The sequence below is a fragment of the Protopterus annectens genome, chromosome 4.part1 (genome assembly GCF_019279795.1).
Source record: "Protopterus annectens isolate FY-2018-M chromosome 4.part1, PAN1.0, whole genome shotgun sequence".
NCBI classification, from domain to species: domain Eukaryota; kingdom Metazoa; phylum Chordata; order Ceratodontiformes; family Protopteridae; genus Protopterus; species Protopterus annectens.
In genome coordinates this window covers 761,153,257-761,171,843 of record NC_056734.1, presented here as the reverse complement: position 1 = coordinate 761,171,843, position 18,587 = coordinate 761,153,257, and the positions used below count along the sequence as shown (strand labels likewise).

Here is an 18,587-nt window from a genome sequence, read left to right as displayed (position 1 = left end):
TGATCAGAAGATTCATAATCAACTTCAGTCCTAGGCCTCTTGTGGGGGGGGGGGGGGGTTGGCTACCCCTGATTAGAGTTATTAGATCTTCAGCCATTCTTATCAATTGTTTTTTAGGCATAGAGGCCTGAGCATGTAGCCTGGGCGTCATTTTCTTAGGCATGGATCGAGATTTATGCCTAAGTAAAGAAAGAGGCATTGATTTAATATGCAAGTCCATAGGCCTGAATACACCCTCAGAAGCCGGTGCCTGCACAGCGGCTCTGGACCCGTCCAAGGTAGAGACATCCGCGGGTTCTATAGTTGAAGCATCTCGTGGCATACCGGACTTCAAATGGGTCTCAGTAGAGGCCTGCGAATCAGAAGTGGTGGGTATCAGGGGCTGCAAAAGCGCCTCACTGAGTACCGGTGAACTGGCAATTGGCTTAGGAGAAGCACTGTCGGCAGTTTTGGACCTCGGCGGCCTGTCTCTGTCTTTATCTTTGTGTTTTTTTGGAATCCCGGCAGTCAGACGGCTAACCGACGACATTTCTGGATAATTAAACCGAGAACCGAAATATTTAGAGGTGAAAATATACAGACGATGGATAGTGCGCTGATTAAATAAAGCACAAAACTGACAGCAAGGTACGTTGTGGTCAGGACCTAGGCAAGGAATACAGTATGAATGAAAATCTTTATGAGGTATTTGCTTTCCACAAGTAATGCAATTATTAACTTTTACTGACATCGGTAAGGAGCAAGACAAAGTTTCCCCAGTGGGGTACTTAGCTTTAGTTGAAGACTTCGGTTCTGAAACTCAGAAAACGAAAATTTCAGGAGTCGGCCGACCAGCACTTGTGAACTGCTTCTGCTTCAGACACTGCACGGCAAGAAAGACTGGTGAGTAATGGTGTCGGCTGCATGTTTTATACCCCTGATGACCTGACATCATGGAAGAAGGGACAGCAACCGACGCAGGACCCAAGACTTTGTTAATCAGGCTGACTGAGGGCTACCTGCAAGCAGATAACCCAAATGTAATGACTGCAACAGTGAAACATGAAGAACATGCCCAGGGTGACAGATGCAGGCCATCTCTGGCAAAGCATCGAAGTCTGTCAATTATGTTATCTCATGCAGATAGATACTGGATCCCCTTAGAATGACACCAGAAACTTAGCCAATTGTTGACATTAATCATTTTCTGCTTGTACTGAGATGTCATTCTAGGTGATGGTAGGAGGCTGCTCAGGGCTATGGTCATACCCGCCCTGGGCTACATAATCTGAGAACTCCATGTCACACCCACATCTTCAATGACAGAGTCATATTTGTACCTGTTGTTGAGGGACCTGAGTGCGTGCGTTATGTGGCAGACCCTGGCACCTGACAGGCAGCTGACTGTTACTTTCTCCTTATTCAACCTAGTGAGTGGGACATCAGTGTGCCTCACTATCGAGTCACCTATGACTAGTGTATTGGGCATGCTATTTTACCTTAGGGGCTTTGGTTGAGTGGCACACTGTTTGGGAGAGTTATGTGTCTCATGATCATTGTTATGATGTGGTGGTAGAGTGCATTTCTGCCTTGGAGATCTCTGCTGTTTGGGTAAATTTTTATCGAAACCCTCTGCGAAGGTGGGTGTGTGGTTTGTGTTTTTATGTGAAAACAGTGCTGGTGTGTGTTCTGGAGGGCTGTGTGTTCCATGTGGTATGGTGCAAGTGTTGACCTTCTCCTATTGACCAAGTATTCCGGTCTTGGCTGGCAAGTGCATGACTTCCAATTTGGATATAGAAGTGGCTCTCTCGCAAGTCTGAGTGATGGGAAGTAAGAGGAGAGGTTTGTCAGTGTACATGAGGCAGCTGCTACATTGCCTCAGGATGCCCAAGTTTACCAGGTTAATAGGAGAAAGCATAAGGAACTGACCTTCAGACATGCCTGGAGGGGTGGGCACTAATAAAAGTACTGGAGCCATTTCCTTGTAGAACGTTTAGTGCTGGTAGCACTTTTGTGTGCTGCAATAATTGCTACAAGAAGTCTGGTAAAGTGCTAGACTAATAAGCTGGCAAAAGTGCAGGAGAGGAGAGAACTAACAGATCTAAGGGAAAAATTGAAGAGCAAACTTTTCGGCACCACTCAGAAGCTTACAAACAGTCCTGGATACAGCAAATCTGTATCTGGACTAGACTAGCTACAGGAAAGGTGGGAAACTGGAGCAAACATGGGCTTTTAAATCAGAAAATTGAAAGATATGGAAAAACTGCCCAAACAGCCAATAAACTACAATTTCTGGGCCAGAAACCACTCCTCTTGTGGTAGATAGGCTACCTAGTGCTTATCACTCCCACTGATAAGCTAGAAGGCTTCCCTCCAACACAGAAAGTCTTGGGAGGCTCAGAAGCTTTCAAACCCTCCTGGATACAGAAAATCTGTATCTGGACTAGACTAGTTACAGGAAAGGCAGGAAATAAGCTTAGAATGTTTTAGTAAAGTGGAAAGAGAGAAAGGAGGAACAGAAGATAATTCAAATAATTCAAGATTAAGAACTTAAGTGGGATGGCTTTCTCAAATGTTCTCTCTGTATTAGATATAATGAGCTAATGACACTAGACTGGGAGGAGTGTCCCAGATCAAATTTACAGTAGGGGCGGGCAACTGCAAAGCCACCAAGTATTAGAACAAGACACCAATAGCGACTGAGAGTGGGAAACAAAATCAGACCCTAAGAAAAGCAATCTCAAGCAAATTAATAAATACAGCAGTTTTGTTAACTAAAACAAAATCAGACCCCAAGAAAAGCAATCTCAAACAAATTAATAAATGCAGCAGTTTTAACTAAAACAAAATCGGACCCCAAGAAAAGTAATCTCAAGCAAATTAATAAATGCAGAAGTTTTGTTAACTAAAACAAAATCAGACACCAAGAAAAGCAATGTACCCATACTGTCCTCATTTTTTTTATTGTCCTTCTGTTAACCTCTCTGTATTGTTTATCCACCCCCCCTTTTTTTATCCCATTTGACCTTGTATTTGCAATAAATGCAATCTCCACATTCCTGCAATGCTCTTCTCCTCATTTTTACCTTTGGACTCTTCCTCAAACTGTTGTCCGCAACCCTGAGTAATCAGTCCCCGACTCCTTCCCATAGCTTTTGTCCCATTGTTTGCCCTAAACATCTAACTCATTGTTGATCCTCTCCCCCAGATCTGCAAAATACACCCCACTAGAATCTTGCACAATTACCGCCCCCCCCCAACTCACCCACAAAACTCCACAGTGGTGTGATCACTGCTGGCTAATGGCACCTTCACCTGGACATTGCAGATCCTAGCCACCTTGGTTAAGATCAAATCCTAAACTCTATCCTTTCTGATCCACTTCCATTATACCTAGTTAAAGCCCTTAATAATCCAAAATCTTAGACAAGTTTCCACCCTGAAACTCAGAATTTAGTAGATTCAGTTCCCATGTGAGTATAACCCTCTTCCCTCTACCTAACTCCTTTAGTCTTTCTTCCCTTGACAAACATGGGGGATGACAGACTATCAGTTCACCAGCATAACACTCCCCCTCTGTCTTAGCCTCCACAGGGGTACACAAGGCTCTGACAAACCCTGACCGCTTCTCCTTCAAGTGACCATATTAGTCTCATTATCCAGCCTGACATTCAGGGCCCTTCTTATGAACACTGGTATTCCATCTCTATCCTTTCGTCTCTCTCTCATAGTCATAAACAATCCAAACCTGCATGCCTCCATGTCCTATCCCTCTTGTCACTGGTCCGGCTTTCTCTGATACCAGCAATGCCCCCCCTCCCCCAGTCCTACCATCATCTTAACTGCACTCTTATGCATCATAGAATTTCTATAACTGAAAGAAACTGGTTAAAATGTATGCAATATGTGCAAAGCAGAAATAATTCCACTGGAAAGGCACATCTGAATTAACTACCCTTTTAAAAAAAGCTCATTTGCTATGGCCAGGAGATGTTGCTTGCAACAAAAGAAGACATAATAAACAGCACTTAATTACTGTTTGGTGCAAATACAAATGGGTGTTGAACAAATCTGAGGTGCTTTGTATCCAGCTGTAAGGCATTAGAAAGTTATCTGGTCTGAAGGGCAATACTAAAGTGCTTGAAGTTCTATACTTAACTGAAACATACCTTCCCAAACAAGGTCACTGAAGACAAGGCCTGCCTTTGCCCCAAGATGCAGTTAATTTTAGATAATTTCATTAAGTTTGGAGGTGCAGAAGCAAGCCACTTACATGCAAAAGTTTCAGTTAGCATGTTTTTCCATTAAGCTTTGTTGACACTTCTGCTATGGAGTTCTCTTGAGGCAGCCAAAAGTTTAGACAAGGTTCAAGGCCCTCCCCATTCTCTCCAAAATGCTCATGCAATGTGTCAAGTATACACTACAGCTCATCCAGCAAATGGAAATGTGAAAGTTGGTTAAAAAGTCAAAGTACAGCCACCATCCCACTCTGCTATCCTTATTAAATAAACTGCAGAGAGCTGGAGTATGATTATAGAAGACATCTGTTTCAGGTTATGGAATGATTCCTCATATCACGAATGTGTTAGCGCACCACCAATATAAAATAATACTGTGAATTATGATTTTAAGCATAAGTAGTATTTACAAGACACATTGTGACTTCTGTAAAAAAAATGGAAGCAATGCATTTCCTGTTTTATTCCTTGAAGTCATACTGCACTGATAGCATCACAAGTTATTACTGAAATAATTTCATTATGTTTATATTCAATAATATTTTCTTAACTGGGTGGAATATCAATTTATGAGTTTAGTATACTGTTTGCATCATAACTTACTGTTGAAATAATTCCACTTTTAGGAATAGTATTTAGAGAAATAGCTAACAACTTTAAACTGAGACACAGGTGCTTTAATTTTACAGGAACAGTTACAAAACGGTAGAATCATTAAGTTAAAAGAAAATATGGTGATTACAGGAATGGTTTGGAAAGCCTGTTTAATACTGCACTCATCACTCAGATTTAGCAACTGGACACAGACAGTTGCTCCCAGGAGACTAACACCTATCTAGGGTAGGAAGAACTGTAGCAGTGCATCCTTATATGGTATGTGAGTACAAAGCAACACTGTGATACAGTAAACTGCAAATTAACAGCATATATATATACAGCCATATGTGCTTCCTGGAGAGAAGAACTTGCAGTCACTGCATCACATAAATGCACAGACTAGTCAGGCACAAGGGGTGCAACTGAAAGGGCAGTGAAGACAGTAGACAGCATACATGTTAAATTAACTGTAATTTTAAAACAGCTCCTTTATGCATATGGATCTGGTACCATGGAATAACTTACCACATGAAGCGTCTGAAAGCAGAATAAAATGGGATGGCATGAAATTTTAAAATAATAAAGAAAGCACTTGGATCATTAAACTGGAGACACTGTTCTCAAATGGGCTTAATGACATCTTGTAATCATATTAAGGGGAGGTGGAGCACTATTAAATTAATGTATTTAAATTTGTATTACAACATGCTGTGTTTGAACTACACTGAAGAAGGCAAAGGTTTTCCCGAAACCGGTCAGTAATTCTTCACAATAAAAGATTATATGGTGACATATTGTGCTACCCCATTTTGTGTTTTGCTACATTTGGACTTTTGGCCTTGCAGTTTACCATACTTATGTGGTAATTTCCTGTTGGAATTGTTGGTCTTCCACACTGCTGACATTTGTCAGCGTTTTACATGAACTTACATATTCATGGTGATTAACTATTTTTTGCTGCCTTCCATTGATGTTTTTTTTTTTTTTTAAACATTCCCTTTTGGTGATGTTTTTATCAATGATGTAGGCTCTATATACAAGATTTATCCAAGTGTCAATGGGAAATTTTATTACAGGCAGTCCCAAAGTTACAGACATCCGACATGCGGACAACCCATAGATATGAACGGCTGTCACAATGTTGGAAATAATTGAAAATAAATACAAATCCTTAAAGTTGCCCAAATCTTAACTTGAAAATGAAGAATTATCTTGTACTTTCTTTTTCCTTGTTTGTGAAGCTGCTCGCATGCCTTGTTAGAGCAGTTACTTCCGCCTTCACATAGAACAAAAGATCCGGCTGGTCAAGACATTGCTGTGCTGGCGATCTGATTGGTCAAGACAAATGATATTGCAACTCACTAGAGTCTAGGTAACAGTAGGTCTGGCAGAGGTCTGAAAGTTCAGGAAAGAGTGGAAGACATTTGTGGGTGATACCTATAGTACAGAAATATGAAGTGAAGCTTAAAAAGAGGTATGTTTAACATTTTTTTGTATGGAATGTTTTACTGTACTGTATTGCATTTTTATGTACTATTACATAGTGTTATTACACTATACTTACAGTATTATTACTACTACTACAGTATTATATTTAAGATTTTTTTTTAATTGTGTTTCTAAAGTGTTTTATATGCAAAGAAAAGTAAAATAAATACTAGACTGAGGCAAACACTTGACTAAGTGAATTTAATAAAAAACATATGTACGTGTTTCGACAAATTTGACTTAAGGACAGCCTAAAAATCCTTAACCTGGGGACCACCTGTATATGCTCCTGTTTGTGAGTTGATACCTCTTTGGATAACTGGGTCTGTTTAATTCTACTTTGGGATTACTGGTTATTTATGCTGTTGGTGGACTTGGGTGACCCATACAATTTGAAACTCAGGGTACTAAAATTAATTTATCGTTTTATCCAGGGATTTTATATGGTTATTGTTTTTGAGAATTGGATGTAATTTTAAGATGACTTTGATTCACTTTTCAAATGCATATAATATTCTACAATTGCGAGTCATTCCTGTGATTATATTCCTTCGGATAAAGATCTAAAAACTCTAATAAATGGATTGGTGGCAGACAAGGACGGCATTCACATTTTTGAGGAGTTTGAACGAACTTCCCGTTTCACAAATACACAAGATACTGTTTCTATTTCTTCTGTTTCATGTGTTATAGCTTTTAGGGAATTCGGCCTAAGGGTTTGGTTGCAGCCCATGTTCAAAGAAATGGATGATATTTTATTTAAGGATTGGTACTGGGCTCAAGAAGCCGCTTCCATGTGCTTTGTAAAAACCTTGATAGCCTTTTATGAAAGGTGTGTTATTACGTTGTCAGAGGAATTCTTTCAACGTTGTGAAGTAGTAAAAGGCTTTCACTCACATGACAGTTTTAAAAAAAACAACTTAATTAATTGGCTGCAGACCTTCTCACTTTAGAACAGGAATTAAAGGCTCGTAAAATAAAGCCATTCCAAAGGGATGCAAGGGACTATGCTAGTGGCAAACCATTTGTTTTGCTAAAAAACTGTTAAGTTTCAAAGCACCAATGATCAGGGTCACAAAACAGAAGAGAGGGAAATCCATCCTTATTGGTACCCCTGAGACATCGGCTGATGATTCTTCCTTGGCTGTTGAAACCAATATTGAGGCAGCCACCGTCATACCAGCAGCTAATAAGAAAAATATTTCCAACCCTTTGGATCTGGGAGAAGAGCTGGTCCCAAGCATTCCAAAGGACGTTCTGACAACAGATGCACTGTTACACCTGATGGTTCCAACTTAGAAGACAATGAAATGTGCACAACATTTTTTCTGCTTTTTTATCTTCAACAATCTTCAAATTACTTAATACAGGTTTAAATTTTCTACCAACTTTTTCTGTCACAGAAGAGACTTTTGTCAAGGACGTTGTTGCTTTTTGCAGAAGCTTAATTTAAAATTGTTTTTTAATGGTAAAAAGACATCTTCAGGCCAGGGATTTAAAGCTAGGAATTATAATGTTGTGCCCCCTTTGAATAAATATGTAACTGCTTTTCAACACACGTGAGGTTAATTCTTAATGAACAATTATGATAAGGAAGTGGTGGCACTTCTTTCCTTCTCTGCTTTGTGCAATGAAATATGATTTCTGAATTAGTTTGTGGATTGTTTAACTGTTAATTTTAATAAAGCCTCCCCTACGATTTTTACTAAGTGCTGTGGGATTACGGGATCATCAACTTCCATGTAAAGTGCCACTAACAAAGGCAGATGGGACCCCAGTTTAATTTCTTATCCAAAAGAATGCACTTTCAGAATATGTTTTCCATAAACCAAAAAGTGCACATACAAAGAAAAAGGGATTGCAGCACATTAAAAGTAGATTCAGAGGTTATCACATACTGATCATGTAACACATTAAGCATTTTTGTCACTTTTATTATACTTAAAATAACAATAAGGTTTAAAAAAGACCTAGAAGAAAACAAGACAACAGCTGCACATACTTATGGAATCTCAGAGATAAATAAGGTAGGTAAGTTGACAGAAGTGAGTAGGCTGAAGAATGAAAAGGCAAGGTATAGTGCATACTCATGAAAAATGTTATACAAGGTGGTAAAGGAAAATAATTTAGCAACAACAAATTAGATCACAACAATAACTACAGAGGAATAGCCTAAGAAAGCATGGTAGAGGATACAAGCTATAAAAATGAATTTCATGATGGAAATAAGAATTGGAAACAATTTTAATTAACACAGACCATTGCTGGCAGAGGGTTGTTATTTTTTCGTTAAATATTTTTTTCAGGTTCCCTCCTGTCATGTACCATTTACTGCGCATTAAATATTTTTTCAGGTCCCTTCTTGCCCCTGCCATTTACAGTGCCCTAGAGACCCTCCTCAAATACTATAACTAAGACTCCCAAACGAGACACAGAACACTGTGGAATGGCATCACAGTTGCAGAAGGATCATCAGGGTAACTCAGTGCAGTACCAACCTGACAGCAGTGAGGCTTTTTTGTTTATGCCCTGCCCAAAATCCCATGCAATGCTGGGAAGCAATTATGTCAATGAAAAACTACTCCATGGAAGATTAACTGGTGGATTCCCCACATTTCTGCAGCAGGACTAATGCCCATTGTCTGCACATTGGGCACAGACATTGCACAGTAGAATCTAGCAGCCCCTCTCCTCTGGATAGGTGACCCAGCAAAAGGTAACTCATTCCTAGTCCCTCAAATGACTCCTCGGGTGGTGGGTTTACTAACAAACTCCCTTGCAGTTGGAGTTCCATTCCTCTGTGCAGGAAAGTTAGAACTGGTCTTTAGTTCTGCGCAAAGAATCACATCTGTAATACACAGGAGCGAGAAGAGTGAACATTATTTGTATGACTAGAATATTCCTAAAGAAAAAAGAGGTGTAAAAGAAGAGGAATTCTAGAGGAAAAAAAGTGGATTCCCAGAAGATCATTTTTCCCTTTTCTTTTCACATTTGTTTGTTGGTTGACTGCCTAACACACACACACACACACACACACACACACACACACACACACACACACACACACACACACACACACACACACACACACACTTCCCAAAACAATCCACCATCTGCTATTTCCCAGTGCTCATCCTAAATTTCAATAGTAAGTCAGCAAACTGGGGTGTCCTGGGCATGGTGCCATCTGAGAACAGTTTCTCCTTTAATCCTTAGCAGAAGCACAACAATTTGAAGCTATCCACCTTCTAAAGAAACTTGACATCTATAGTTTCCTATCTAAGATGGTTATGTAGATACTGAAAACAGTGTACTAGCACCCATTTAAATAAGGCTCATAGTAAGCTCTAGAGGAAGGAACACTACTGTGTTTGTGACTGATTAGCAGAAAAGGCTTTTTAAGGGTACTTGTATTACCCTATGTGGATCTCTATGGTAGGTTCAAGATCTTGAATTATTTGTGGGTGAGTTAGTGTCATCCATAAGTAGAGGGTGATATAGCATCAGTTGTGGTAAGTGGCACCCTCAAACAGTAAGTCTAATTCTGAAGTTGAACAAAAAATTGCCCTGTCTGGCAATTGTCTAAGTCACAAACTGTCTCAGAAACATACCGGCTTAATCATGATGCAGTTTAATTTCTCTCTCTATGAAAATACTGTTTTTAAAGTAAAACATCATAAATAGTCATACCAAGGCCTTGATTACCAAAAATGGAAAGAACATGCATGAGCTATTTTTCAAATTTAAATCTAATAAGGAAAAAAAATGTATCTTCTTTCCTATGTAAAACAGCAGCCTAATAAATAAACATAAATGGAAGATTGCATGATACAAAAGAATGAATTAATGAAATACAACTCGGAAACCTCCCCCCACATACGCACAAAATGTAGTTGCAAAAACATAGTGTTTATTATAAATCAGAAACATTTGAACTGACTTTCCCTTACTCATGCGCTTACTACTCATTTTTTTTTTCTTTTTTCTATTTAACAAGTAGGTAGACTGTGGGACTGGACTACGCAGATGACTTCTGAAGCCATGATATAGTTACCAAAACAAAATGACAAAAGCTGTGAAGTAAATCTAAAACAGTTATGTGACAGCTAGGATGATCATAATCACTATATATATATATATATATATATATATATATATATATATATATATATATATATATATATATATATATACACACACACACACACACACACACACACACACATATATATATATATATATATATATATATATATCTACACACACACAAACACACACACACATATACATATACAGAAATCAGTGAAAAGAAGTAACAGAAAAGCAGAAATGATAAGAATGGTTGATGACAGGAATGAAGGAAAAAAAAGAGAGTGGAAGGTATGAAAATTAAACTAGAAATGCCAAGAACGTGCATAAACAAAGTTTAAACTGAAACAGATTGGTAAACTTCTGCATAACTGCAGTGTGGGAAGCCTTGTACAAGATTATCTAGTTGCCTCTGTAAACATTTCAACTCAATTTCTGCTATTTTTTTCACTGTGGTACACTGATTTTGCTGTTTAAGAAAGGAAAAACACTAGACATCCTCAGCTCATGCAATGTTTTTATTCTCAGAAGCATGAGTTGTAACTCATATGGAAATAAACACTGATATTTACAGCTATTAAAGTCAGATGCATGGAGTTAGTTGTTTTATCACTACTGTGATTCCCTCAATATATAGCTGAGAAAGAATCACTACATATGAGAAAAGATTTGACAAACACCATCATTAAACATACTAACACACGCATCACATCTGCATTACATACCACCCCTGTAGCCTAGCCAGTTAGATTACTTACTATGATGACAAATTCCTTTACATTATTGGGTTACCTTCTGAAAGCATAATAAATATGTGTTTCCAAGGAACATGCACAGAAAAATCAAAACACTGAGCTGTAAACTACTATATGAAATAAAGCATATTTTATCACCATGCATTTATCTCCACGATCCCCCAAGCGCATTTAAAGGATATTGATCGTGAGTTCTTTGTCTTTTCGCAAGTGAGTCTTCATCACTGATCCCAGCCATCAAATATTTAAGTCCAGTAATCCATGTGCGAGCCTCTTCTGGATTAGAGGTTATCAAATCAAGAGAGTCCATATGGTTCCCATGGTAGATTGTAAAACAACAGCTTGGATCAAAGTTCCCTTCCGCATGGCGATGGAAAATGTCAGACTGACGGCCCTCTGTGACTTTATATATTGAATCAATCACAACTGCAGGCAAAGAAATACAGACATTACTTTGTGCTTCAGTTTCATTTCATTTTAAACCAATACAGATTAAGTGGCTCAGAGCTCATACAGTTACATTTTAATTACCTCTTGCATTTGGTAAATAATACGTAATTTCTGCAAACAAGTTTACAAAATGGCAAAATCCTTTTTTTTTCAAATTAAAGATCGTATCATTGTAAGAATCACTTCTACAGCATCAAATGTTTGTTAGTTAACAACGCTGAGATAAGAAGAAAAAATATGTCATACATGGTGCCGTCATCTCCAGGCTAGAGCTATTAATGATGACAGAAGTCAACATTCTGTTTCAGCCGATCTTCTAATTTAATTTAAAAAAATAACAGACTCTTGTTATTTTAATTGCATTTTTGTAGCTTGTTTTCCTTTTATAATAATTCTCTCTCTCTCTCTCAGCGGCTTTCTCTCAGAACACTTTCAGCAAAAAAGTATAAATATCTACTCTGACTTGGACTCCAGTAAGTTCATCACCATTTTATCTAACCAGTGTAAACTAATCAAAACTGTGTCCTGGATGTTAATGGTACTTATCAGAGAATACAAGATCATCTGTAGAAGAGGCTAGGGCAAGCTTGCACTATTAAACAGTGCATTCTCTCCTAAGATAAGAATGTTGGTGGGTGGGACCATGCATGTCAACCCCTACCCAGGCAATCACGTAGAATCAGCTGGGAGGAGTTAGAAGGGATGGAGTGGAAATGTCAATTGGGCCAATATATATACTGGTCCACTCCCTAATGCCAGATTATCACCACCAGGGGAACAACAGGGCTAAGTATGTCTTAAAACAGCAGAAAATGAATAGAGGATTCTTGCATAATTTCAGGATGCATGTAGAATAAATGAGCCTATAGAACACAAACAGGTGAGCCACTGGGCAAAGTTCCAAGGAGGGAGTTGGCCGAATGTGACACTAGATAGATAAAAAAATATATAAGCTCAGCAAGTGTAACATATGCATATACCCAGGCCTAGACATGTCTACAGTACTCTACAAGCTTGATCTTTCACTTTCTATAAACCTTACCAAATTCCTTTCTTTTTAATCACAGTTACTTATATTCCGTCTTTAAAGCTAGTATTCCTTCGGGTGAACCTTGAAACTGAAACAGTGTATGGCTCACAATATAGTTGGTCACCATATAAAGGTGAAACTGAATCAATACCGTGCTAAAACAGCCACAAATACACCTGGTAGCAATATACTAGTTACATACTGTGTATTAAGGCACATGGACTGGGTAAATAGACAGCATCATATACAATATGTGAAAGGCAGCTGACAGCACCTTTCAGTCACAGTAAGGTACTAACTGCTAAGAGCCAGTATATGGGCTATACAAGGGCAGAAGTTACCGAAAAAGAAATAAGTTTAAACTCTGTCACAGCTGCAGTGGTACTGTTACACAGAGTTGGTTGATGGTAACATATCCAAATATGCTAAAACCATGAGTAATAGCTGGTGCGTGATTCAAAGAGCACCAAACAGAGCCACAGTCACTGTTGATCACATGACATTAGTACGCTAATGATCAAGTCAGCAATCATAATAGGTATAGCACCAAGGTGTTTTGTGCCAATTTGCTGCACACATGTAGCCCTGTATGCTAGTCAATAATTCAACATACACACTCCTGACAAACTGCAGTAATGACAGCTAAAATAAAAATATATGCAGTGTTCCAAAACATATGTGTACAGTAACATATGCATGTATATACGCATGCACACAATTTCATATGTCTGTGCTATCAGTCACCATTCTTGTACATGTCCTTTAAAATCCTCAATGGAAACCTTTTTCATGGGGCAAGTGTACTCTCAAATGCTGCTGCCACACCTGCAATCTGAACGAGGTAGACACTCTGAACAATGTTCCCAACAACCAGTGTAGGCTGATAGCTACCTTAGAAATTAAGTATAAAGTAAACTGGTACACGGCCTTCTGAATGGAGACACTTCAGTGATCTTTTACTGTGGCTCTTAGGGCAATGTATCATTTGCATTCCCTGACGAAACAGTAAGTGTGTTATACATAAAGAGTCAAAAGCAATAATTAAGGTGGAGAGTTCCTTTCTGATAAGTTCTGTTTGATCACAGGAACCAGACAGAGACATCCCCTTTTTCCTCTCTTACTTGATTTATAATTACAGCAATTAGCAAAGAAGACAAAGGATTCCCAAAATTTAGGATATAACTGATGTGGTAATCAAGAAATGTCTGATTTATCTGCAGATGATGTATTTTTTTGTACCTGATAAATCCAGTAAAGGAAAACCAAATAAAAAATGCCCCTAAGGAGCTAATGCTCAAATCCTCAAAATTACAGAACTGCTTGTACCAGGAAACAAATGGACATCTCCAATCAAACAAAAATGTTGAGCACACAACAATAAAAACTTATTGCGCTTTCGTCCCAGGTACAACCAGGACGTCTCAGAACAAATGGTTTACCACCAATAGATGCACTGTTTAAATATACATAGAAAGTATCAGCTGATCTGAGTAAACCAATAAAACATGTCCCCTCGACACAGTGAAATGTTAAAATCGTGCATATAAATACATGAAAATATGAACACTAAATCCAGTAAATGACACGTTGGTGTTGTGGAACATTTTGAGACAGCTTCACGTCTTTCCACGATACTGAATAAAATGAAGATAAGCAGTAAGCTGTGCACTAATGCATGAATTGATTCAGCAATCTGGGGGACATAAGGTAAGTATTTAGGTGTATGGATTAAAAAGGATTCTGTTATGGCAGCTAAAGGTATATGGAAAGAGACTAAAAGGAAGATGACACAAATATTACAAAACTGGAAGCTCCCGGTTATCAATATGGATAGTAAGAGACAAGCAGAGAAAACATTAGTCCCATTAGTCTTACATACTGGTCAGATTTACTTTAATCAAACAAAGGAGAATCTGTGGATGACAGCAAATAAAGAGTTGAAGGAATTTATTTGGAAGGGGAAGATGGCAGGACTTCAAGTGGGATAAGTTGATTCTCACCACAGAACAATGTGGTTTAGGGTTACCTGATTTGAGGGAAAACTTTAAAGCTAAGCATGGCTGTCTGCCGAGAGAGAGACTGAGCCCTGAAAGGACAACTCTAGGAAGAAAAATAAATAAATAACCGCACTCTGGCATAAATATCACACCAAAAATGAGGATGGATGGATGGCAGGGAGCAGCTACAGCAGCAGTGATCATTCGAACATCTACTGTTACAGTAATGTTCATCATACTGATCACTGCTGCAGTGGCCTTAGCTACACATGTAGATTACCCTAGCTTACTACATTTAGGAGGTGGAAGGAGAAGAGCCCAGAAGCCCCTGGAGAATGCAACTTACAAAGTCTGATCTAAACCTAGAGAAGGAATCAAACTTATATTACTTTGTAAATGTAATTACAGAGGACCAGGTATCAGCTTCTAGAATACCTCTAGAATCCAAACCTTTACAAAAAACATAAATATAGCCAAGGCCCTGGTAGAGTGGGCTTTGACCCTGCCTGGAATAGTTTTGCTGCGGCGATTAGAACAAAAAGTAATACCCTTATATAACCATTTGCAAAGTCTGCTTTGACAAAGGTTGTCCCTTTTTCTTACCCTCACAAGAAATGAACAATTAATCTGAAGATCTGAAAGATTTAGTTCTGTCAAGATAGTACCAGAGTTGTTTGTGGACGTACAAGTTATGGAGTATCCTTTCTCATTTTTGAATTTAGGAAAGAAAATGGGGGGGGGGGTAGTTTGGCTTAAACTAAACTTGGGCACCATTTTAGCAATAAAAGGAGGATTAGTTCTCAAAGAAATCCTATCCCTGAAGAAAATGAAACAGGGATAACTCACCATAAGAGCTTGCAAGTCAGATACCCTTATTGCAGAGGTCAGATCAATCAATAAAAAGTACAGTTGTGTACACTTACCATAAATGTAGATGTTCGAGTGTATTCACTGTTGCAGTCATCACATCTGGGTTATCCCTGCCAGGGTAGCCCTTGGCCGGCCTGAATACCAAAGACTTAGTATTTCTGCATCGGTTGCTGTCGCTTCAAGACTGACGTCAGGTCATCAGTAGTATAAAGTAAGGCAGCCGACACCATTACATCAGTTTTTCTTGCCCTAACCTGTCAGGAGCCCCCAAGTGAGAGCCAGGTTCTGGTGGAAGAACCCCACAAGTAGAAAGTAAATACCAATATGTCCCTTGTAAGAAATGAGACGAAAGAAGAAGGGGATGGAGAGAGGGAAAAGTACAGTTTTGTACCTACCATAAATGTAGATGTTCGAGTGTTCACACTGCTGCAGTCATTACACTTGGGTTATCCTGCCGTCAGGCAGTCCCGCAGTCGGCCAGAGTTCCAAAGTCTTGGTCCGGTGTCGGTTGCTGTCGCTTCTTCCCTGAAGTCAGTGCGTCAGGGGTATACAAGATGCACCCAACACCATTTTCTTGTGTTTTTCTTGCCCCAGATGTCAGGTGCCCCCAAGTAGGTAGGCAATACATATTGCTAATAAAAAATATACATATAAAATAAGAAGAATACCTTCAGTTACAAGCAAATACACCACAAAGGTTGTATAGGATAGAAAGGTATAGATAAGTCCAGTTAGGTCAGAGGGGATGGAGGGAGGGTAATCTGGACTGCAGCAGTGTGAACACTCGAACATCTACATTTATGGTAGGTACAAAACTGTACTATGTTCATCATGTTACACTGCTGCAGTCATTACACTTGGGTAGAATCCCAAAGCTAAGGTTGGGTGGCTGGTCTATAAAGAGTTAGGATTGGCTATGAGGCCCTGCAGAACTGCAGTGGCAAATCCTGCACTGGATTTAGAGTAAAGAGGCAGGTGGTAATGCTTTGTAAAGGTGTGCACTGAACTCCAAGTTGCAGCCTCCAAAATTTCCTTGGTAGGTACTCCTCTGAGAAAGGCTGTTGAAGTGGCTGTTGCCCTGGTGGAATGTGTTATTTGGGACTGATTTTCCATGCTGTGTGTAGCAGTAACGAATACAGTGTCCTATCCATTTGGATATAGTCTGCTTTGAGATAGTCTTGCCCTGTGATCCTGCAGCATATGCTACAAACAGTTGCTCAGTTTTCCTGAAAGCTTTTGTTTTGTCCAAGTAGAAGCGTAGCTGCCTGTGTATGTCCAAAGAATGCAGAAGTTTCTCCCCTTTATTCTGGGGGTTTGGATAAAAAGTTGGCAAATGGATGGTTTGGTTAAGAGCCACACTAGATACCACCTTTGGCATAAAGGTAGGGTTTGTCCTTAAAGAAACCCTGTCCTGATGAAAAATTATGAAAGGTTCCACTGCCATTAATGCCTGTAGCTCTGAGACTCTTCATGCTGAAGTTACTGCCATGAGCAGAGCTGTTTTCCATGATAAAAATTTTAGATCGGCTGTATTGGCTGGCTCAAAAGGTGGCAGGGTCAGTTTTTCCAAAATGAAATTGAGGTCCCAAGTTGGTGTTGGTGTTCTCCGGGGCGGTCTTATGTTTTTAGCCCCTCTGAGGTACTGCTTTAGTAAGGGATGAGAGAATAAAGGAGGATCCGTGTTGTAATGTGCTGAAATGGCAGAGGCGTGGATCTTAATTGATGAGAAGGATAGGCCTCTGTCCAGCATCTCAGATTGGTATTGCAAAATATGAAGAATGTTTGGAACAAGGGGGTCAAGGCTTTGAGCCTGGTTCCAGATGCAGAATCTCTTCCATTTTTCTGAGTAAGCTTTCCTGGTGCTAGGCCTCCTGACCTCCAAAATGACATCCATAACAGCTTTAGAGAGAGGTGTTGCCCTGTTTGACTAACGAATCTGCCATTCAGCCAGGTTTAGGGTTTTGAGCTGACCGTGCAGGATCTGATTGTTTTGTTGAGTCAGAAGGTGTGGAATTTGAGGCAAAATCCAAGGTGGGCCTTGAGCTAAGTTCCTTAAGATAGGGTACCAGTGCTGGCGTGGCCAGTCTGGAGCAATCAGGATCATCTGTGGTTTTTCTTGTCTGGCTTCTAGGAGTACCTTTGAAAGGAGAGGCAGTGGCGGGAAGGCATAAACTTTTAGGTTTTTCCAGCTGAACAAAAGAGCATCCACTTTCCATGCTTGTTTGTTTTAAGTCCTTGTGCAGAATTTTTGTAGTTGGCAATTCAGTGGGGAGGCAAAAAGATCTATGTCTGGGCATCCCCATTTTTGCGTTAACATGCTGAAGATTTGTGGATTCAATTTCCATTCGTGAGGGTCCATGATATTTCTGCTTAGATGTTCTGCCAGAGTATTTTTCTTTCCTGGTAGGAATTGTGCTTGCAGGTGAACTTGATACGTTAGAGCTGTGTTCCACAAGGTCATGGCTTGTCTGCATAGGGGATAAGAATGAGTGCCCCCTTGCTTGTTTATGTACTGTGGTGTTGTCTGTCTTTAATAATAGTTGTCCTGGATGCAGAAGGTCCTTGAAAGCTGTTAGGGCATTTTGAACAGCCAACATATCTTTTTGACTGATGTGAAGATGCATCTGGTCTGTGGTCCACTTGCCCTGAATGCATTTTCCTGCCATGTGTGCTCCCCAGGTGTAATCCGAAGCATCTGTTGTTAGAGTCTGCCTGGATGTGGGTAGGGTAAAAAGCTGACCCTTGTTTAGGTGACATGCCTGTGTCCACCATCAAAACTCCTGTTGTAGGCAGGGAATCATTGGTATTACTGCTTCTAAACTGTGAGAGTGTTGAGTCCCAACACTTTTTAGGTACCATTGTAATTTCCTCATATGCAGTCTGGCATATGGTATTAGTAGTATGCAGGATGCCATGAATCACAGGGCCTGCAGAATTTTTCTTGCAGGGAGATGGGATTTTTTTGCCAGTAATTGAAAATATTGAGTTAGTTGAACTTGTTTGTCTGGTGTGAGGTAAGCCATCTGGGCCATTGTATTTAAGCTGGCACCCAGGAATATAATCTGTTGCGAGGGCACTAGTTTTGACTTCTTTT

At 39.5% G+C, this 18,587-nt stretch overlaps 1 protein-coding gene across 6 annotated transcripts in view; it reads right to left on the bottom strand.

Moving 5' to 3' along the window:
* Nucleotides 1-18,587, bottom strand: part of PLCH1 (phospholipase C eta 1) — a 3,453,772-nt gene that overhangs the window by 1,757,935 nt on the left and 1,677,250 nt on the right. For all 6 annotated transcript variants that reach the window (XM_044070508.1, XM_044070510.1, XM_044070513.1 and 3 more), the window contains one exon: nt 11,329-11,572. In XM_044070508.1, coding sequence (XP_043926443.1) covers nt 11,329-11,572 — 244 coding nt within the window. The remainder of the gene's footprint in view (nt 1-11,328; nt 11,573-18,587) is intronic.